The 23,448-nt window shown below is 37.3% G+C and overlaps 1 protein-coding gene across 5 annotated transcripts; it reads left to right on the top strand.

Moving 5' to 3' along the window:
• Positions 1-266: 266 nt before the first annotated feature.
• On the top strand, positions 267-23,086 carry LOC127413038 (electron transfer flavoprotein-ubiquinone oxidoreductase, mitochondrial-like). 5 transcript variants are annotated; one of them, XM_051649850.1, is made up of 13 exons: positions 267-474; positions 1,026-1,175; positions 3,939-4,168; positions 4,621-4,702; positions 4,881-4,999; positions 7,701-7,778; positions 8,111-8,257; positions 9,513-9,653; positions 10,618-10,765; positions 11,324-11,488; positions 11,610-11,792; positions 18,762-18,983; positions 22,503-23,086. In XM_051649850.1, exons 1-13 carry the CDS (start codon positions 444-446, stop codon positions 22,664-22,666), a joined length of 1,860 nt encoding a protein of 619 aa, XP_051505810.1. In that variant the 5' UTR covers positions 267-443; the 3' UTR covers positions 22,667-23,086. The 5 variants fall into 5 exon arrangements, with proteins under 5 accessions (XP_051505810.1, XP_051505812.1, XP_051505807.1 ...); XM_051649852.1 differs by lacking the exon at positions 22,503-23,086 and adding an exon at positions 21,117-22,496 and having other exon boundaries at positions 1,082-1,175; positions 10,618-10,761; positions 11,320-11,488; XM_051649847.1 differs by lacking the exon at positions 22,503-23,086 and adding an exon at positions 21,117-22,496 and having other exon boundaries at positions 10,618-10,761; positions 11,320-11,488.
• The last annotated feature ends 362 nt before the right edge of the window (positions 23,087-23,448 follow it).

The raw sequence follows: 23,448 nt of genomic DNA, 5'->3' as shown, positions 1-23,448 counted from the left end.
TGAATAATCATAAATGAAACCTCACGAAAATGACTCTTCCCAATCAATATTTTGAAACTGTGAATTCTAAATACCTATGGCTGAAGGAATTGTGAAGTTAAGATAGCTGTTATTACATTTTTTTTTTTATCTAAATGTAATTTATGTTCTAATTTAGAGCTGCAATCAAAATTTCCTCTTCAGACAATCCATTTGAGTTTATAATCAGCAGTCATTCACGCCTTTTCTTCCGGCGCGTTTTCTGACGTCAGTCCGAGCTGCGCAGAGCGCGCTGCCCAACTTGTGTTTGTTATGACACCTATTTTGTAACAGGGTTAGACCAATGATCTATCAGTGGGTTAGACAGACGGTGTGATATTTGTTTGTTCACATTGCCCTGGAAAACCACAGGACTTACTTGGCCAGAGTCACAGCAGCATATACGTGCATATTCAGCTCCCTAAATGTTTCCAGCCTGTAGACATTCCCTCCAAGGTACTGAACGCTAACAGAGTTTTGCCTTTGATTCTGTAAACCCGACTGCATGTTAAATATCTGTAATCGTCCATGTAAGCACGGGTCATGCCATAATGTTTGTATATTCCGAGAAATCATGTTTTGAGCCATCTAGCTGGCTAACACAACTGTAGAACAGACAGAAGGAAAGTGGGGCAAAGGTCAATCAAATATAGGTCAAGTGTTCATGTGTGTATCCTTGTGTCTGAGAGGCGAACAGTTTGATAACATGTCCCTGCTTTAAGTACATACATGAAAAATGCTTTTGTGAGTAAACAAATATTTTATAGAAATTGGGTATTTTGGTAAGTTAGCCTGGATAACTAGTTATCTTGTTATACAAAGTTGATCCTTTCAGGTGGGATCAGATTTATTTCCCTAATTAAGTCTAAGACAGTACAGAGCATTTGAGTATCAGTGTGTTTGTAATACTAAACTGTAAGTTAAGCCATTATGAAGTTAATGTGTAACTCTATGGGAACAGCTATTTCAGTCTGCTACCTGTTTTTACCTTTTAATGTATTTTTTAGCACGGAGGTGTATACGTACACTAAAGGCATTTCACACGGACCGTGTTGCCCCTCAGGTGTTCTTCACACGGTGTTGCTCTTCTGTCTCTGTGCCACGAATTACCACTCATTACACAGTGTACCCCAGAGATAAGGATCCAAGATGGGAAGGTCAGTTCTGTGCAGTATATTACCTATATATAATATATAAACTTCCTATGAGCTGAGAACACAAACGTCTAAAAATTTTGATGCATGCTGAGGGTGGAAAAGCCAGTTCAAAGATTATACATTGTAATTGGTTAAATCTGCTAAATGTTTGGTTTTGGAAGTTGATTTACAGGGTTCCCATGGTCATGGAATATCTGAAAATATCATGGAACTTTCTATAATGAATGTAACTTTCTCTAGTTATGCTTTGCTCTAACATATTCCATCAGCTAGATATTAATCTTTGTGCTTATGTAGAGAAAAAACATGCTCACAAGCTTGCATAATAACATCTGTCTGTCTGTTGAGGTCCTTATTGGAGAATTGTTTTTTTCACTAAGAAGTTTAATCATTTAATTCTATTAGTTCCAAATATTGGTGCCTGGACAAATACGCCATAGCAATTTCTTAACAATTTAAAGGAATATTCTGGGTTCAGTTCAAGTTAAGATCAATTGACAGCATTTGTGGCATAATGTTGATTACCACGCTTTCAATGGAAGTAAATGGGGCAAATCCGTTTAAGTTAAAATACTCACAGTTTCAAAAGTATAGCCACAATATGTGTGTTAATGTGATTTTAGTGTGATAAAATCACTTACTAACCTTTTCTATTTAAAGTTCTATCCAATTGTACAAATTCGTTGCCATGATGATGTAATGTCAACAAACTCCAAAACCCTAAAATGACTGTAAAAATTACGATTTGGACAACTTTACAGCTAAAATAATGCATGAGTTTTAACAGAAGAATTAATGTATGTGCTTTTATAAAATTATAAGCTTCACATTTCTGCCTTTAAACCCTCAAAAAAATTGTCCACATTCACTTCCATTATAAGTGCCTCACTGTAACCTCGATTTAAAAAAAAAAAATTCTTTTTAGAGAAAATAAGCAACGTGCTACAACCTTGATGTCTTATCCAAATGCGCTAATTCTAAGTGCAATTTTTGTGCCAGTGTAAAGCGCAAGTGGGCGTGGGTGGGAGTGTTTGCGCTACTGTGGGTGTATTGTATGCGAATGAAGTAGCACAATTTGCTATTTTCCTGAGAATTTGGTCATTGCGCTAAGACTTTTCAATACCACCTCTTAACTGGCAAAAGTCCAAATTCAGTTCCTGCATTTGCAGTTTGGAGATTTCACCAGCAGGTGGTAATAAAGTTAATGTCCAAATTCTGAAAGTGCAGAACATCAAATTATGTCCCTTCAGTCGCTGTTGAAGCCGTTTGTTGAATCAAAAAATTATGAGATTTGTGTTAAACATTCTAGAGGGCATGGTTTATTTTTTTCAATTATTATTATCATTTTTATTGTTATGTTAATATGTATTATTATTCTTGTATATTTTCAGTTGTATTTGAGTTAATTTTGACTAGTAATTTTCCACCAGTTGTCGAAGAGTGATTTGTAAGTCACTGCAAAAGGGGCCAGTGGAAGAAGTTGGAGAGAGTAAAATGTTTGGATTTAAATAGATTTTTTTGACCGCTTCGTTATTTTTATTATAAATGTAATTTGCATTTAGAAATATATTTGGTTTAATTTTTTAGTGTTTCAATAAATGAATAAAATGTTAAAAAAAATCAAAATTGACTGGTAAAAGTGCATTGTATTGCGCCGATACAATCACTGTTTATACTAGCTATGATTTGTGTGTCAGTAGATGAAAATGATTAATAATAATTACTTAATTTAACAGCGCATACTTCCAAATTCTAACGAGAATCACATTTTCCATGCGTATAAAAGGAGTGTGTCGCTGTCATAGGAATATGCCTGACATTCATCAAGGGCGCAGTTAATGCTCAGAAGAACATATTTTTCAGTTCTTCTAATTCATTGCATACAGTCCAGTTACACTACTGGCTTCTTATTAATGTGCTGTCTTTGTTTAAATCATTGGTGCTTGAGGGAATGGACTATGTAATAGGACGCAGACATTGAATAGCTGGAGAAGAACCTTAGAATTAAATTGCACTTGGTCATGCCTTTTGCGCGGGCGATTTCTCCAAACCCACTTGCGCCTAGACTTGGCACATGCTTATACGAAAATACCAAAACTTCATGGCCATGCCCATTGAATTGCACTTATGACTTAAGGCAATGCCTTGCGCATAACGCTTGGGCTTTTAAAATAGGGCCCCTTATAATTTCTACATTATTCCACTTTGTACTTGAGATGTTTTTGTTAAAAGTAAAGAACATATCTATCTACTATGAAACAATCTCGGTTATACTCTTAAAAGTATACACTGGGGAATCAAATTACAAACCTTATGTACCGGTCTGGTAGTCTTTTATGAATAATTTTGTATAATACGAATAATTTCCTATGTCTATGATCATGATATTGAGAGAAGCGTGCGGGAACTTGTGGGGCACTGTTAAAAGCTTCTCTCATGCATTCATGAATGTGCAATGGATGCCAAGATTTTCACTGAAAATTGACCAAAATATCGGAGTTGATTCTCACCAAAGCCTGTCATATGCCTTCAGAAGACTTGGAATATGATGCATGAACAGCATAGACTGCTTTTATGGTATTTTTTGGACCTTTTTTAATCTTTAAAGTAAGGCACTTTCAGTAAATTGAAAAGATGGACCAAGACTTTAATTAAAACATCTTTTGTATTCTGCATAAGAAAGAAAGTCATAAGTGTTTGGCACAACATGAGGGTGAAACCGTTTTTGGGTGAACAATTATTTTAATGTTTTCATATCTTCAGGTGTGGAAATGGAACGCTTTGCTGATGAGGCAGATGTTGTCATTGTGGGCGGTGGCCCAGCGGGCCTATCAGCAGCCATCCGGCTGAAGCAGCTGGCCAACCAGCATGAGAAGGAGCTGCGCGTTTGTGTGGTGGAGAAAGCATCTCAGATCGGAGCTCACACGTTGTCAGGAGCCTGTCTAGAGCCCACTGCACTCAATGAGCTCATTCCAGACTGGAAAGAGAGAGGGGTACAAAAACACACTCACTTACAGTTCCCTACCTATGGTCTGTTAAGACATACCACAGGCTTGGGGAATAATGCTTCTGAAATTGACAAAAATTCCCCAGATATTTAAAGTGTCTGGGGAAAAACTGCCCCTGTAGTTAATTTGACTGTTTTTTTAACTGATATCTAACATTTGTTATATATCGTAATATTCTGTTCTAGGTCAGTCTAGTTGTTGGTTCGAACACTGTAGTAAATTAAGTTCAAATAATCTTGAAATACACTGCAGGCTGGATGCAAATATGCAAAATATGATGTGTTCTGATTTACATTTGGCAAATTTACTTTGTTACAAAACTAATATATTGTGGACATTATTTATATCCCTTTTCCAGTTGTCCAGACACAAGCAAAAATGAGGAATTAAACTAAATTGCAGCGACTAAGTCACTGATTTTGATTCATTTATAACAGGCACCTCTGAACACTCCAGTTACAGAGGACAAGTTCTCCATTTTGACCGAAAAATACCGCATTCCTGTTCCAATATTACCAGGTAGGTTATTTCTGCTTGCATAAGGACCACATCAGTGGGTTACACAACTTCAGACAACGAGAATCACGTCAAATAAATATGTACATGGTCCCCTTTTGTCACAATGTTCTGAACGGTTTTATAACCTCTATTAGAGCTTTTTATGAATGGTTCAGTCATATGGGGTTTGTGAACACAGGTCTCCCAATGAATAACCATGGGAACTACTTGGTGCGTCTGGGGCATTTTGTTCGCTGGCTGGGGGAGCAGGCAGAGGAGCTGGGAGTGGAGCTGTATCCTGGTTACGCGGCAGCCGAGGTCAGAATGTTCCCTAAAAATAATTTCATTTCAGCATTTCATTCAAGTTAGCTTTTTATCTGGTCTTTTTATCACAATGCCCTAACAAACACCAAGAAACTCAGTGTTGGGGTTTTGTTGGATCAGTGTGTTGACCTTGTTGGTGTTGGGACAGTGTGAATTAGCCTTAAAAGACCTAGGCTGGTAACCAAAGGGTGATTATCTATTGACCATGACATCACTGAGCCTTTGAATAAGTTACTTGACTCCAGGTTGCTCCAGGGTGGGCTGTTCCAGTAATAATCACGGTATACATGTTCATGGAAAACCTAGAAATATCGGGATATTATAATTGTGATTAAGCTTGAAAAAGAAATGGAAATTAATAAAATCTTAAATATTTTTGGAATGCCAATGCTAAATCTACATTTATAGTTATGCTAAGCTAAATATTAAAGGCAGAAGCTATTTACAGTTAGAGCTGCAACTAACGATTATTTTGATAATCGACTAATCTAACGATTATTAGAATGATTATTCGACTATTCGGGTGATTATTGCAACAATTAATCATTAGCTCTTACCGACTATTCAGCTTGTGCCCCGACTTATAAGGTTGTATTAAACGTGCTTGCTAACAATAAAGTGGACAAAATCATCTTTTTTTATTAAGTTTAGTTCAGTAAAAAATTCACTGCAAAAAATCCTATTGTTATCATGTGTTTCTGTCTTGTTTTCCATTTAAAATTGTCTAAAAATACATTTACTTGAAAGGCAACATATAAGATATTCCTTTAAGATAATGGATCTATAAGTGTATTTTGTATATAAGTGTATATTTTCACTTGGTTATACTTTTGCGAGTGCAGTAAAGACAAAATATACTTACATTCAAGATCTAAAAGCAAGCCTAAAAAGCACCTGCTTCTCAGGTGAATGCATCTTTTTTTAAAGGATTTTTAGATATTTTAAAATATTTGTATTTTTAATATTATATTCAAAATTTTCAGATAACAGTTTTTTCTTCTGCAGTATAGCTGCTAAAGTAAATGTACATTGTTTTAAAAGAGTTTGTTGTTTATATTGGAAAACAAGCCAAAACAAAAACAAATCAAAATCGTATTTTGTTGCAGTGTATAATGGGGTGAAGACTACCCTCTCTCTCCTTTCTGTTCACTTCAATCCATCTTCAACTCAAACACACAAAAAAAACAATTCTCTCTTATTAATAAAGCTGCATATTGCCAATTTTCCTCACGATAAGAAATGCACAGTGAAACATATATTATGATTCAATCCGTTGTGATCCATCACGTTATAATCTAGCTGCAGCAAGCGCGCCTGCTTGAGGGATGTCACAAGAGCTCGCATTTTAAGGAGTGCCCACTTGATGCGTGCGCACTGATCCTGTCACTGGTCTGGAGCTCGCGTTTCGTGGGAAGCACAGTTGACGCGCACATGAATAGCAGAGCACATTTTGGCTTCACAGACCCTGCGCACATCTGTGTCCCACATGAAAAGCGTATTTAGCGCACATAAAGTGAAATTAATGTAATAAGGTTGCTTCATCGCCTGACGGAAATGCGTATGAACGTGGCTGACATGAGAGTATTAAAATAAAGGTTCATCTTAAAAAAAATCTATATCAATATTTACGCATTGTATCGATAACATTGGATCGTTGGTTTTTGGATCGATGCATCGATCCTGATCGATGAATCGTTACACCCCTATTATTCACATAATCTGCTTCCGTATTATTTGAACTTTATAAAACTATAACGCATTAAATATAACTACATTAAAGATGTAATGCCGGGGTGTTTCCTTTAAAGAAGCTCGACACACAAGTTTTGCTCCAGCTCCACTTACTCCACAAAGAGAGAGCTTCTGTATTTACTTATTTTGCATTTTTGCATTGTAACTCCCTCATACTTTGCGATCTACATCACCAGAAGCTGTGAAAATTTAGAGTGCATCTGGACTGTGAGCTGTGTAATTCTTCCTCTCCTCAGTCAGGCACGAGCTGCAGTGCTGCTTAATAATAAGTTTGAGTGAATTTTTAAAATGTTTAGGTGGCTAGAAAGTGCTAATTGTGGGTGCAATCTCTTTAAAAAGTTTTTTGGTAACACTTTACAGGTTATATTTGTTAACAGTATTAAATGCATTAGGTATCATGAACTAACAATGAACAATATATTTTTGTTAATTTCTAAAGATAAATTGTTTCATTGTTTGTCATGTTAGTTCATAATGCATTAACTAATGGTGCACTCAGTATTCTCTTTTCCTCATTTAATAAGTTTTACTTCTAAAGAATTTAATAGTAATTTTGAAACATATGCATAACACCTTATAAAATCTGTTATTCTACATGGAGAGGGTCCGCACATGGGGGCGGCCATATTAGAATCACATGATCAGCCGAATACTACTCCTTTAATCTCAGTAACCATCCTATCTGACACTATCACTCATGAATTAATCATGGCTGACTATGAATAGTAAATTTCTACAATGGCATTGGTAACTGAAAACTACCGTGTTTGAATAATGCTGGATCCACACCACTAGGTGTCAGTGTAAGTCCAAGATGACAGTTTAAAAAAAATTTACTGAGTGCAACTTTAACATATCCAACTTTACATTTGAAAAATGTATTAGTATATCTTGAAATTAACATGAACCAAGAAGTGCAGAAAAAGATTTGTCTCAAACGCAGGTGCTGTTTCACGAGGATGGAAGTGTGAAAGGAATTGCAACCAATGATGTGGGCATTGCCAAAGATGGCTCTCCAAAGGTTTGTCATTACTACATGGTCATTTATGAAATGTCCTCCCTATACAGAATGTCCAATGGCAGTTTGATGAAACTGTTTCATTTGCCCTTAGTACATTTCACATACACTTTTGATGTGGGCGGTTTATATTCATTAGAAAAAAATATTTAAGTCTGAAACAGTTTGCTGAATGTCCTCGCTAAATCTAAGTGGTTGTCTGAACTGCAGCGGAAGATTGCAGTAGGTAAAGTAAAAGGTCATATATTCTCAGTTGTGGTAAAGTGATTCTGCTGCACGAGGAGTGTAAAGTGTGCTATTACTTCCTCATTTCACGCTCTGTTTAACTCCTGCAGGATGTGTTTGAGAGAGGCATGGAGCTCCACGCTAAGGTCACTATGTTTGGTGAAGGCTGCCACGGACACCTGGCCAAGCAACTCTACAAGCAGTTCAACCTCAGGGAGAACTGTGAGCCACAGACCTATGCTATCGGCCTCAAAGAGGTACTGCTTTGCAATGAGAGAACTCCCTTGCTTGGGTGATGCCCTTAACCTGGATCCAAAAAAAGTTTTAGTTTGATGTCACTGCTTTCATTTAGCTTTCAACATATGTAAGAGCATCATTAAATGCCTCAAGCTACTGTGGCCCCAAAAAAACACTTAAGAATGTCAAAAGTTTTGCATTTACATTGCTTTTAAAGAACAAGATATAAAAACAAGTGATGTTTCTTTTAACAAACTGTTATCAAGGTGATTTTAGTGGATTAATGAAGTGTTCTGTGTAGAGAAACAAGAAGGTGTAGTTCATCACATTAACTTGAAAACCAAAAATATTTGGACAATTTTTTTTTATGTTAAACTTCAGTCCATCTGGAGTTTAACATAAAAAAAATTGTCCAAATATTTTTGGTTTCAATTTTGAACATCTATAGTTTTATCATTTAAAATGTAAAATGTTTTGCTTACAGTGTGCTTGTGCTATCTTTCTTTAAAAAACATTTTTTTAAAAATGCCACTTTGATATTTTATTTAATGCAAAAACATTCCTACATTTTTAAGTGTGTCGTAAGTGTCCAAATACTTCCTGGGGCTAGACACATTATAAGTATACAGGATTGAATGATATAGTGATAGACAGTAATCTTGGAAATAATATTGAATATAAAATTTTTTTCATTCATGATACAGACTTCATGATTCGATTCTGAATCAGAAGCTCTCGGTTAGATTTCGATTAAATTCCGATTCATTTGAGTATGTTTCAGTTATAATGTAAATTCTGCTTGCATATTATGAAAGCAATCCTCTAAGCTAATGCTTTTAGTTATACAGGGGACCTTCTAACTTGGAACATTATGAAAATATTCATTTTACACATTTTATTACTTTTTCATCATTTTGTCACATTTTGGTCATTATGTGCTTTTTAATGCAAAATAAAAACTCATTTGACAATACAGATTACACTTTAACACTTTTTTTGTGTTGATACTGCACAGTGTACTGGAATTAAACAATGGAAGTAAATTACAGTGATAGCTGGATCTGAAAGCAAATACCTTATTGAGCAAAAAAAAATAATCCACCTACTTGGCTGAAAAACGTTTCGCTTAGTGAATTTTCACACTTGTTGAAGTGGTTCATTACTTTGATTTAAAAGCTTGTTTCAAATTTCGGGTGAATAATAGGCCTTTAGTCTCATGTCATTTTTTATTTTTATTTTTTTATGTATATAAATAAAAAGTCTGCTTTCTTTCAGGTTTGGGTTATTGATGAGAAGAAGTGGCGTCCAGGACGGGCAGAGCACTCAGTTGGCTGGCCGCTCAACAGAAACACATACGGCGGCTCCTTCCTCTACCACCTCAATGAGGGAGAGCCACTGGTTGCCCTTGGCTTTGTTGTGAGTCAGCGTGCTACTGAAGTGTTTGGGTCAAACACTGATTGGAAGCGTTTCATTGGACATGCAAGAGTCCTCTTTGAAGCCTAAATCATAAAGCTTAATGGTCTGGATTGATGTCTTTGTCAGGTTGCTTTGATCTGCATAGATAATATTGCCCTCATTCATCATATTCTTTCATGAGATAAAACAGACAAGGGAATGTGAAAAGACTTTGAACTCTGAAGATATTCCCAGTCAGGGTCTGTCATGTGGTCATTCTATCATCCTGTTTATAATGTAGCATATCAAAACTATAGCTGTTTTCAGTCACTTTTTAAAGAGGCATTTCATGGTGTGCATTTGATTAATTGAAAATAGTTTATACTGCAGCCGTCTTGAAGAGTTGCGCAGTGATGACTGATTATTCAATGTCGTCATGGCCCAGAATGGTACTCAGTTTGGTCACAGTTGTCTGGAGATTTGGTTCAGTGTTTGACTGACAGTTGAATCCAGCCTCATGATTAGCAGTGCTCTGGATTGTTTGTTCAATCTACTTTAGTACATATAACTTGCTTGCAGAGCTGTTGGAAGAAACCAGTCAGTTAAAATAATCAAATAAAAATCATGATTGATTTAGGGCAAATTAATGTTGAATGTATTGCACTTCTACTTTTTGGCTGTTTTTCAATAGAAAAACTCTGTAGAAGGTGTTCAATGGCATTGCAAGTGCCATCAGTTTTATAAAATATATTACTGTAATTACCATGAATTCAATCATTGTTACATAGTAATAATCAGTGTTTTGTAGTGGGTAAGCAAAAACCCCCATTTTAGGACAAAACTTGTTAAATTCAGTAAATACAGAAATTCATATTCAATTAAAAAAATAGCTGTAATATTTATGACATGTTCCCTCATTACCACTGTACAGTTACTCTACTAGTACGGTGAATTGGAAATATGTGTTTGTGTTTTATCTCCTCAGGTGGGTTTGGACTACACTAATCCTTATCTGAACCCTTTCAAAGAATTCCAACGTTGGAAACATCACCACTCTATAAAGTGTACCCTGGAAGGCGGCAACAGAATAGCATATGGAGCCAGAGCCCTCAATGAAGGAGGTTTTCAGGCATGTCAATTGCTCAGGATACTCTTAGGAATATCATTAGTAGTGCTTGCTAATTACTTTTGCTTATATGTAGGGTTAAGGATTTAAACAAACCCCTAAGTATTAAACCTTGACGCGTAACTCGTCCTGCACCGCTTGCACTACAGGCGTGAATGATATCTCAGAATCCTGTTACTTTTCAAAGTGATCAGACTCGTAATTTTCACGTGGTGGACTATAAAACAGGCGGGGGAAAAATTACACTTACATTGAAGGAGCGACCCGAGCCATTTCTAGAGGCCAGATATTTCATAGCTAATTGGGGGTGGGCTCTTTTGACTTGGGCCAAAAACCACCCAGAATACCCTAGCAAACATTTAGCAAGACCCTAACATCCAGAAAACATGCAGAATATGTTGAAAACCACTCAGACAACAACCTAGCACCATGACAGCAACCTTTGCATAGGAAAGCACTACTCACAGTATCTTCTGAAAATGTAAAAATCATCTTCTTTTTAAAATTCCTTTTTCCTCTGTCCCTTGTATAACTTCTCATGTCAACAATCTCTCCCTCCAGTCAGTTCCTAAACTTACGTTCCCAGGCGGCATGCTGATAGGCTGCAGTCCAGGCTTCATGAACGTGCCGAAGATCAAAGGCACACACACGGCCATGAAGAGTGGCATGTTAGCGGCTGAGGTTGCCTTCAGCAAAATCTCAGATGAGAATCTGCAGTCTGAAACAGCAGGTAGCCAGTACAGACATCTTTGTAGATTACCAAGACCTTTGTAGAGATGTAATGCACAGGATATTGGGACAGTCTTGGGACATTAAAACACATTTTTATGCTGTTTTGTTTTTTCTGTCAGGTCTCTATATTCCTGAATACGAGGAAAATTTGAAAAAGTCCTGGATATGGAAGGAGTTGCATGCTGTAAGGAACATCAGACCGTCGTTCCATAACTACTTTGGCCTTTATGGAGGGATGGTGTACACTGGAATCTTCTACTGGATTTTCAGAGGAAAAGAACCATGGACTCTGAAGCATAATGGTAAGAACAAAAAAATCCTCCTAAAGGTACTACTAATTATTAATTGTTAGGAATTAATAGAGCTGTTCAGGTTGTAGTTCAAAAAACCCAGAAGAAAATTCGCCATGTGTTCCCTCAAGATTTTCCTATGGATTTTTATAATGGGGGTTTTCAACTCATGAGTAAAATAAGGTCTGTGATAAAGATTACTTGACAATACGTGGACGTTTTGTTTTAAAACATAAATTACACACAGTCATACCTTAAATGCGAATTTTGCTCCAAAGTCACACCATTGGTTGAGCCACTTTTAGATGAAATCAACCTACAAATGGCTCAGATGACATGCACATGGACTAGTCTCAGACTGTCTGAAGCATATTGGACATAAAGATGGCAATAGCAGGGTGAAATCATGAGTTTTATTGGTTGGCTTCTACTCATTTTCCCCAGGAGTCAGGGTGTACAGGTTTTTATCAACCTGCTGTTGATAAAATGTTGTTAATACAAGTGATTTAAAGTGGTGGCCAAAAGTATTGGCACCCTTGGTAAATATGAGCAAAGAAGGCTGTGAAAAAAAAATCTGCATTGTTTATCCTTTTGATCTTTCATTCAAAAAATTCTCTAACATATATAACATAAATAATCTAACCTTTAATTGAAGTAAAACAATTGAAATGGGAAATATCTCATTATTAAATATTTTTCTCCCTAAACACATTGACCATAATTATTGGCACCCTTTTATTCATTACTTTTTGCAACCTCCCTTTGCAAAGATAACAGCTCTGAGTCTTCTCTTATAATGCCTAATGAGGTTGAAGAACACCTGGCAAGGGATCTGAGACCATTCCTCCATACAGAATCTCTCCAGATCCTTCAAATTCAGAGGTCCATGTTGGTGGACTCTCCTCTTCGGTTCACCCCACACATTTTCTATGGGGATCAGGGGACTGGGATTGCCATGGCAGAACCTTGATTTTGTGGTCAGTGAACCATTGTTGTTTTGATTTTGATGTTTGTTTTGGATCATTGTCCTGCTGGAAGATCCAATCAGGGCCCATTGTAAGCTTTCTGGCAGAGGCAGCAAGGTTTTGATTTTTTTTTATCTGTTGGTGTTTGATAGAGTCTGTGATACCATGTATCCGAACAAGATGTCCAGGACCTCTGGCAGATAAACAGCCCCACAACATTAAAGATCCAGCACCACATTTAACCGTGGGCATTGGGTACTTCATCTCTGTGTGCGCCAAACTCATCTCTGGTGTTTTTCTGGTTCTTTTTTTTTTTTTCATCTGACCATAGAACCCGGTCACATTTGAAGTTCCAGTAGTGTCTGGCAAACTGAAGACGCTTGAGTTTGTTGTTGGATGAGAGCAGAAACCCTCCCAAACAACTTGTGGTGATGTAGGTGATGTCTGGTATTTTTTTTTTTTTAGACTTTCTGACCCCAAGACCCAACTCATTTCTGCAATACTCCAGCTGTGATTCTTGGAGATTCTGTGGCCATGTGAATCATCCTCTCACCATGCGTGTAGACAATATAGACACACGTCCTTTTCCAGGCCAATTCTTAAGATCTCCTGTTGATTGGAACTTGTTAATTATTGCCTTGAAATGGGCATTTTCAATGCTTTGGCTATTTTCTTATAGCCACTTCCCATTTTGTGAAGCTCAACAAACTTCTGCCACACATCAGAACTATATTCTTTAGTCTAACCCACTGTGACTGATGATTAAGGGAATTTGGACTGTGTTACCTCATATTTATACCCCTGTGAAACAGGAAGTCATGGCTGAACAATTTCATGTTCCTAGTCACCCAGGTGCACTAACAAATTTAAAATATGAATGGGAATATACTTCAGATATATTTTACTTATAAGCATTTGTAGGGGTGCCAGTAATTGTGGCCAACATGTTTTGGAGAAAAATATTTATTTAATAATGAGATATTTCCCCTCTTTCAATTGTTTTACTTCAATTAAAGGTTAGATTTTTGTGATATGTTTTTAAAAAGTTTTTTATGAAAGATCAAAAGGACAAACAATGCAGATTTTTATCACAAATTTCTTTGCTCATATTTACCAAGGGTGCGAATATTTTTGGCCACCACTGTACTTGCATTGTAGAGGGTTGCGCATAGAGTAAAAGAGTGATCTTAGGATTTTAAGATTTCACATTGGGATCATTCAAATGTAGATCGCAATTAAGTAGAAAATCAGTATTTTTGCCCAGCCCTACTGCCAAATGGCCTCCAGTTTCAGTCTCTCTCGCTCCATAGAAGCATCTCTGACTGCACTGGGGAACCGTACTCTTGAGTTTGCACTTATTTAGACAATCTGAACATGAATAGAAAGCACAAACAGTTTAATATAAATATCGATAGATGATTTTAAAGTATTGATACAATATCGTGAGAAAATATATCAATTTTTGATTGTATTGACAGACCTAATCACAAAGCTGTCGAAGTGCGCATTTGTCGAACACGTTCATATTCACTTGTGGTGAGAAGAGTATATTTTTTTATTTATTTTTTTAAATCTTGAGTATTTAATTCATTTTTATCATCATTCCAGCAAAAATCATAAGTCTGATTATTTTTCTGATTAACATTTTTTATTGATTCATGTAGATAACAAGGAAAACAAAACACACTACCAGTCAAAAGTTTTGAAACACTTGACTGAAATGTTTCTCATGATCTTAAAAATCTTTTGATCTGAAGGCGTATGCTTAAATGTTTGAAATTAGTTTTGTAGACAAAAATATAATTGTGCCACCATATTAATTTCTTTCATTACAAAACTAAAATGTAATAAAAATAAAAAAAAGTTTTTGAAATTGATGACTTGGACCAAATAATAAAGAAAAACAGCCAATAAGTGCCCAACATAGATGGGAACTCCTTCAATACTGTTTAAAAAGCATCCCAGGGTGATATCTCAAGAAGTTGTTGAGAAAATGTCAAGAGTACATGTCTGCAAATTCTAGGCAAAGGGTGACTACTTTGAAGATGCTAAAATATATAGTTTTGATCTATTTTGGATTTTTTTAGTCACAACATAATTCCCATATTTCCATTTATGTTATTCCATAGTTTTGATGACTTTACTATTATTCTAAAATGTAAAAAAAAAATATAATAAAGAATGAGTGTTTCAAAACTTTTGACCGGTAGTGTATATACACAGAATCAACATTAAACCCCCACTATTACCCCTCCCCCTCCCAATCCCCAACCCCATCTTGACCCTCAACAACATCCCTGTGGTGAATTAGCAGGGAGTAATACACTGATGCCTCATGACCTTTTCCAAAAGCAGTAATCACCACTCCCAGAGTATCTGCCGCTTTAGGGAGGTGTATGCTACTCCCAAAAATAGCAGGTGGCACAGCTGTAAATACCTATAGATCTGAGATCTGGGAATCCCAAAATGTTGAACCATATTTTCAAAGCATCTCAACACTCCAATCTCATATAGGTCACCGAGCATATTAACCTCCCTCTCAATCCACTCTGTCCAGCAGAAAGGGGACTTATTAATATATAATTTTGGGTTCAGCCATATGCTCGAGGCTACATTTAAATAAATGTCCAAATTAAACACTCTGGACACTTTTGTCCATACGGAGTGCAAATGCGAGATAACAGGGTGTAACTTCTCCGGTTAGTTTGATAGAAAGGCTTTGTAATGGCGAAATAGGGGCAAGAACTTCCTGTTCAATACAAAACCAGGGAGGGCTCTCTCAGGTGGGAGCAACCAGTGAGCCAAATGTCTGAGTCCGAATGCATAATAATAAAACTAAATCTTGGGTAGGCCTAGCCCACCTTTGTAAATCGGCCTATGCAATTTACTGAAATGTAATCTGGGACGTTTACCATTCCAAATGAAGGACTTTGCTATGCTATCAAATTGCTTGAAATAAGAGAGGGGGACATCTACAGGGAGAGACTGTAGCAGGTAGTTAAATTTTAGAATACAATTCATTTTAATAACATTAACCATCCCAATCATAGATAAATGAAATGAAGCCCACCTGCCCACATCGCTTGAAAACCTTTTTGTTAAAGGGTCAAAATTATCTCTAACTAAATCACACAAATTTGCTGGGAATAAAATACCCAAATACTTAATGCCCACTGGAAAGCGCCCGGCTGAAAAGCCGTTACCGTGCAGTACGCTGTCAGAGCCAAAGCTTCGGCTTTAGACCAATTAACTCTGTATCCCAAGAATTTAGAAAAGGAATTAATAATTCTGTGGAGGCATTAGATCTAGTAGAGTCAGAGACGAATAATAAAATATTATCTGCGTAAAGCAAAAGCTTGTGCGCCACCCCTCCCGCTGTCACCCCTGGAAAATTATCCTCCTTTCTTATCGCGACTGCTAATGGTTCCAGGGCAAGACAGAACAATAATGGGGAAAGAGGGCAACCCTGCCGAGTGCCCCTATCCAGAGTAAAATAATCTGAAATAAATCCATTCATTTGTACCGCCGCTACCAGATGTCTATAAAGTAACTTAATCCAAACAGTAAAGTATTCCCAAACCCTTACATTTCCAAAATCTTTAAAAAAATAATCCCATTCTACCATATCAAATGCCTTTTTGGTGTCAAGTGAGATGGCAGCGACCTGAGTCTGATCATTCGCCACTGACCACATGATATTGATGAAACACCTAATGTTATCAGAAGAGCTATGGCCCCGAATAAACCCCACCTGATCTATATGTATAAGAGATGTCATAACTTTACTTAATCGGTTAGCCAAACCTTTTGACAATATTTTAACATCTAGCTGGATCAGGGAAATCTTAAGACGGTAACTCTTACACTCCCTTGGATCTTTCTCCTTTTTAAGAATCAGACTGATCCGGGCTTGCATCATGGTTGGCTGAAGATTTCCATTCTTTAATGATTCCGTATAAACTTCTAGCAAAAGTGGAGCCAATTCTGTAGCATAAGATCTAAAAAACTCAGCGGCAAATCCAACTGGCCCCAGAGACTTGCCTGTAGGCAAGGCCTTAATTACCTTGCCAAGTTCCTCCAAGGTTATCTCAGAATCAAGAGAATTATTTTGCTCAGCCGTTTAAGAAGTTCTAATGGTTCCACAATGTTTCTAATATCCTCATCAGTAGACGAAGACGTGGAACTATAGAGATCAAGATAGAATTCTTTAAAAGCATTATTAATATCAATGGCCGAGGTAAATATTTCACCACCAGCAGATTTCACTGAGGGAATTGTAGAAAAAGACTCTCTCTGTTTTATATATCTAGCCAGAAGTTTTCCTGCCTTGTCCCCCGACTCAGTATGTCTTGCCCTTAATAGCCAAAACCCCACCTTCTGTGACAAAAATATGATTATATCTGTATTTCAATCAGGTAAATTCTCTGAGGCCATCAGACGACATTCGGCACTTCAGCTCTGCCTCGGCACTTTTAATATTCCCTTCCAACTCCATGAGTTCTCATGCTTTGGATTTTTTGGTGAATGAGGCATACTGAATGATCCGGCCCCTAAGAACCACCTTAAGTACCTCCAAAGCCATGCCCACAGAGGATACTGAGGACCTGTTGGTCTCCATATAAACATTGATTTCAGCCTTTAACATTTGTTGGAATTCAGGATTTTGCAAAAGGGATACAGTAAAGTGCCAACCATATGATTTCCTTTTCTCCATATGTGGCAACACCTCTAAACTCACCAGGGTGTGATCTGAGACTAAAATGATTCCAATTGAGCAATCAACAATAGATGAAATGAGGGACTTAAAAAAAAAAAAAAAAATCTATTCTAGAATAAATCTTATGGACTGATGAAAAAAATTATATTCCCTACCAGATGGGTTCAAAAGTCTCAATATCTGTAAGACCAAGATTTTTACACATCCTGTGAAGGGTCAATGTTGCTCTAGGGGGCTTACACACTGAGTCCATCAAAAGATTAAAGTCTCCTCCCAATGTTATATCATGAGGGGTGCCAGCGGCTTGCAACATCTCTTCAAGATCTAAAAAAAAAGCCCTGATCATCAACGTTAGGTGCATAAATATTAGCCAAAATAAGACTTGAATTTCTGCTAAAACAATAATGACTCTTCCTAATTTATCTTTAATCGGTTTGAGACAATTGAATTGTAGATGCTTACTTATCAGTGTAATGACTCCCCTGCTCTTACTTGAGCCAGCACTAAAGAAAACATGTCCACCCCATATCTTTGCAAATTTTTCAGCTTCCTGTGGGGAAAGATGCGATTCTTGAAGAAACACTATATCATATTTCTTAAGCTTAAGAAGAGAAATAACCTTCCTTCTTTTTATGGGGTGCCCCAACCCATTCACATTCCACGTGGAGAGAGACATTCCACTTATATTAACATTTGACATAATAGAAAAAATTGATTCTATGTCAAAAACAAAATTATAAAGACCACATTCCAACATTAGTGCAACAATCAAACCCCTACTTCCCCCGAACCAAACAAACAAAAAAGAAAAACGTGCGCATTAACCCCATGCACGACAGCGCCAACTAGCGTCCTTCCTTCTAAACTTGCTTGAGCATGTCTTTTAATGTCTCCAGAGACTGAGGATTTTGAATTCTTTGACATATTGTCCTCCCAGAACAGTTATGGAACAGAGTGTATAGAATGCACAGAGCTCGCCGATCACACGTCCGAACCTCGCATGGTGTCACATGACCCCAAAAGAGTATACTTTAAAAGGATAAGTTTCAGTTTTACCTGCCTCTAAATGTCACAAAACAACCCGTTGTTGGTCAGATGTCCCATTACAGTCCCAAGTGGGCTCTTTTTGAACAGAATTAGCTGCAATGTTGACCAGACTTCATGCCGATAGTCAAAAGTCTGGCCACGCAAAACTATTACTCAGTTAACTACTTCAGAGAGGCATAAGATTGCACTTTCTTTATACTGTATTCCATTGTATATTTTGTAAAGGTAATCAAGTGATTTGTTTTCCTGTAGGTCTGGATGCTGCTCGGCTCAAGCCGGCAAAGGACTGTACACCAATTGACTATCCGAAGCCCGATGGGAAGATCAGCTTTGATCTTTTGTCATCTGTTGCCTTGAGCGGAACCAATCATGAGCACGACCAGCCGGCCCATCTAACGCTGAAAGATGACGGTGTTCCTGTGGCACAGAACCTTGCAATTTATGACGGCCCTGAGCAGAGGTTCTGTCCTGCTGGTATGTAACTAATACACTCTCTTTTCTGCAGCTCTCAATAGTGGAGACCAAATGCCATACCAAAAAACCTCCTGTTGATACAAAAAGCATTTAGAGGCTAATGAGCCTTATGGTTTCACACAATAATTCAAGATTAACATTATTAGTCTCTGACTTAATGAGATTTATAAAAATACCTGGTAAACTAGCTGCCAGTGTTTACACAAAACAGTTGTTGCTCAATTACAGTGCTTGTAAGACAGTACTGTATTGGTTTGAAATATTTATTCTCTGTTGAGCCAAGAGGTTAGTGTATGTGATGTTTGGATCTTTTATTCACAGGTCAAAGTTCACCAAACTTGAACTTTTGTCCACAGCGGAATGCAAAATTTCTATGCATCAGCGTGCGTTTCTGGTCTCCCGCATTCGGATGAGTTTTATTGAGAGTGAAATGTGTAGTGTGACCATGTCTTTAGTTTTTCTGTGTGCCGCTGTCTCATGCACGGTCGAGCCCTCAAGAATATAAAAAGTATATTCTTTTGACCGCGTGCCCGTACAGTTTGATGCATGTGCACTATGACTGTTTTGTGATACTCTTTAGTACAGTCAACTCCAGGCGCATTCGCAAGCGACGTGCACAAATGCAGACAGCCCGGTGTCTAGAAAGATTGGACAGTCCGTTTATATTGTGCCGCTACGATATTTCGGTTTTCCGTGTGCCTCTGAAAAACGAAGTATACTTTGGCCTAAAACCCCTGACCCTGAGTATTAAACGTCTGCAAATAATTCAGCCTGGACTGCTTAATGTACAGACATCTTTAAAACTTTGTTTTGTGGCGTGCAAACGTATTTTTTTATCTTTATTTTTTCACTTTATATGATCAGAAATTGAAGATTAAAGTTTGAAAAATTCCCTTTGACTTGCATTGATACAGAATAAAAAGTGTAATTTAACATTTTTATAAAGGCAATTTAGTCGTGGAAATTAATAAAGCTCAATGTTGTGTAGAGGGAAAATACAGTTGAAGTCAGTTTACATACATCTAAGCCACACCTAAGCCAAAAACATTTAAACTCAGTTTTTCACAGTTCCTGACATTTAACTGAAGAAATCATTCCCTGTCTTAGGTCAGTTAGAATCACTATTTTAAGAATGTGAAATGTCAGAATAATAGTAGAGAGAATTATTTATTTCAGCTTTTATTTCTTTCATCACATTCTCTGTGGGTCAGAAGTTTACATACTGTTTGGTAGTATTTGGTAGCATTGCCTTTAAATTGTTTAACTTGGGTCAAACTTTTGGGGTAGACCTCTACAAGCTTCTCACAATAAGTTGCTGGAATTTTGTCCCAATCCTCCAGACAGAACTGGTGTATCTGAGTCAGGTTTGTAGGCCTCCTTGCTCGCACAAGCTTTTTCAGTTCTGCCCACAAATTTTCTATCGGATTGAAAATCAGGGCTTTGTGATGGCAACTCCAGTACCTTGACTTTGTTGTCCTTAAGCCATTTTGCCACAACTTTGGAGGTGTGCTTGGGGTCATTGTCCATTTGGAAGACCCATTTGCGACCGAGCTTTAACTTCCTGGCTGATGTCTTGAAATGTTGCTTCTATATATCCACGTAATTTTTCTTCCTCATGATGCCATCTATTTTGTGAAGTTCACCAGTCCCTCCTGCAGCAAAGCACCCCCACAACATAATGCTGCCACCCCCATGCTTTACGGCTGGGATAGTGTTCTTTGGCTTGCAAGCCTCACCCTTTTTCCTCCAAACATAACAATGGTCATTATTGCCAAACAGTTAAATTTTTGTTTCATTAGACAAGAGGACATTTCTCCAAAAAGTAAGATCTTTGTCCCCATGTACCCTTGCAAACTGTAGTCTGGCCTTTTTATGGCGGTTTTGGAGCAGTGGCATCTTCCTTGCTGAGCAGCCTTTCAGGTTATTTCAATATAGGACTTGATTTACTGTGGATATAGATACTTGTCTACCTGTTTCCTCCAGCATCTTCACAAGGTCCTTTGCTGTTGTTCTGGGATTGATTTGCACTTTTTGCACCAAACTACGTTCATCTCTAAGAGACAGAATGTGTCTCCTTCCTGAGCAGTATGACGGCTGTGTGTTCCCATGATGTTTATACTATTGTTTGTACAGATGAACGTGGTACGTACGGGCGTTTGGAAATTGCTGCCAAGGATGACCTAGACTTGTGGTGGTCCACAATTTTTTTTCTGAGGTATTTTGATTTTCCCATGATGTCAAGCAAAGAGGCACTGAGTTTGAAGGTAGGCCTTAAAATGCATCCACAGGTACACCTCCAATCAGAAGCTAATTGTCTAAGGCTTGACAACATTTTCTTGAATTTTCTAAGATGCTTAAAGGCACAGTTAACTTAATGCATGTACATTTCTGACCCACTGGAATTGTGGTATAGTCAATTAAAAGTGAAACAATCTGTCTGTAAACAATTGTTGGAAAAATTACTCATGTCATGCACAAAGTAGATGTCCTAAACGACTTGCCAAAATTATAGTTTACTAATATTTAATCTGTGGAGTGGTTAAAAAAAAGTTGTTTTTAATGTATGTAATCTTCTGACTTCAACTGTATATACACTCACTGAGCACTTTTTTGTGAACACTATGGTCTTATTAAAGTGCTCGACGTGGTCTCATGCTGTTGTAACCCATTCGCCTCAAGGTTCGAAGTGTTTTGCATTCTTAGATGCTATTCTGCTCACTACAATTGTACAGAGTGGTTATCTGAGTTACCATAGCCTTTCTGTCAGCTAAAACCAGTCTGGCCATTCTCCGCTGATCTCTCTCATCAACAAGGCGTTTCCGTCCACAGAACTGCCCCTCACTAGCTGTTTTTTGGCAACATTCTGAGTAAACTATAAACTGTTGTGCATGAAAATCCCAGGAGATCAGCAGTTACAGAAGTATTCAAACCAGCCCGTGGCACTAACAATCATGCCATGGTCAAAATCACTGAGATCACATTCTGATGGTTGATGTGAACATTAACTGAAGCTCCTGACCCATATCTGCATGATTTTATGCACTGCAGTCATACGATTGTCTCATTAGATAATCGCATGAATAAGTAGGTGTACAGGTGTACCTAATAAAGTGCTAAGTTAGTGTATATTATCTAGTTTTGCTCTGTTCTAAATATCTCATCAGCTAGCTAGATTTTGCTCGTGTAGAGTGCAAGTTGTTCACAAGCCATAATGATGTCAGATTTGTGGTCAAATTGTTTTTTTGAGTTGGTTCTTTTTAATGAATTGGTCAAAACTGTTCATAAGTTGGTCTGAATGATTCATAAGGGAATCTGTCTGGATAATTTTTTAAATTTCATATCTAGTAATCACAAATGAATGGAAAAGTTGAGGAAATTCATTGTTCAAAAACCTGACAATGGATTAGTGTGAATGTGGCGTAAACCTGCAGTATTCTTTTGCCAGTACTGTTTATTTGCTTCAGGAAATGCAAATCTTGTTGGTTTTGTTCTGCCTAATTTTATCCCCCTCCCCTACAGGTGTGTATGAGTATGTTCCTGTAGAGACGGGCGATGGCATGAGATTACAGATCAATGCACAAAACTGTGTCCACTGCAAGACTTGCGATATCAAAGATCCCAGCCAGAACATCAACTGGGTTGTGCCTGAGGGCAGTGGGGGACCAGCCTACAATGGCATGTGATTTCAGTATTAAATATTATTTTTTATTTTATTTTTTTATTACTATTGGGACATATCACGCAGGTTTCAAAATCACACGCCTCTGGGCCTTTACTAAACTTCAGGACTATTATGAAACTTTTAAAGACTTGAGAGTTCTTCCGCTATGCATCAGGAATGAAACAGAATATCTTCATATCCTCACTGATATGAGCATTCAGTGTAATTACATGAAGTTGCTTTGCATATTTCAAGTTTGATCAAATTGTATGATTTGAAAGATTTTTATCTATAATGTCTTATCATAATAGTAAAGGTAGCATGTTGGATTCACAACCACATTTTATGCCCAAAATATGTGGTTTACGCAGGAACTGTAAACTAACAGTTTTGTATATATTGTTAGTGTTGGTAACTGGTAGAAATAAATTGTTCCAATCTGCTGGTTTCCTCTCCTTCTTGGAACTCCCACGAACACATTTTACTTATAAAATATTGGTTACATTTTATTCATCTCAACTAATTTGGACTTTCTCGATTCCAATTTCACAAAAAAAAAAAATTTTTTTTTTAAGATTCCGATCAATAGAACAACAGTTAGGACCAATAAACCCAGAGACAAAAAAATAATCCAAGGCATAGTTAAACGTCAACCCATTTCTTAAAACTAAGTTGAACCTTGCACAGTAGTCAATACCTTCAGATTGGTTCACTAAAATGCATTGAAATGTTGTTCCTTATATCGCTCACAGACAAAACAGCACAGATAAGTATCTCTTTCCAAAATGCACATTTTGCTTTTAC

The sequence above is a fragment of the Myxocyprinus asiaticus genome, chromosome 22 (assembly GCF_019703515.2).
Source record: "Myxocyprinus asiaticus isolate MX2 ecotype Aquarium Trade chromosome 22, UBuf_Myxa_2, whole genome shotgun sequence".
Lineage (NCBI taxonomy): Eukaryota > Metazoa > Chordata > Actinopteri > Cypriniformes > Catostomidae > Myxocyprinus > Myxocyprinus asiaticus.
This window is presented reverse-complemented; position numbering and strand designations above follow the sequence as displayed.

What these genes read in the sequence shown, in the direction of transcription:
- LOC127413038 (XM_051649847.1), top strand. Translation starts at nt 444, where the DNA reads ATGTTTCCAGCCTGTAGACATTCCCTCCAAG. An exon ending in TGGTTGCCCTTGGCTTTGTT is followed by an intron (nt 9,654 to 10,617) that starts GTGAGTCAGCGT and finishes TTATCTCCTCAG; the next exon opens with GTGGGTTTGGACTACACTAA. An exon ending in TCAATGAAGGAGGTTTTCAG is followed by an intron (nt 10,762 to 11,319) that starts GCATGTCAATTG and finishes CTCTCCCTCCAG; the next exon opens with TCAGTTCCTAAACTTACGTT.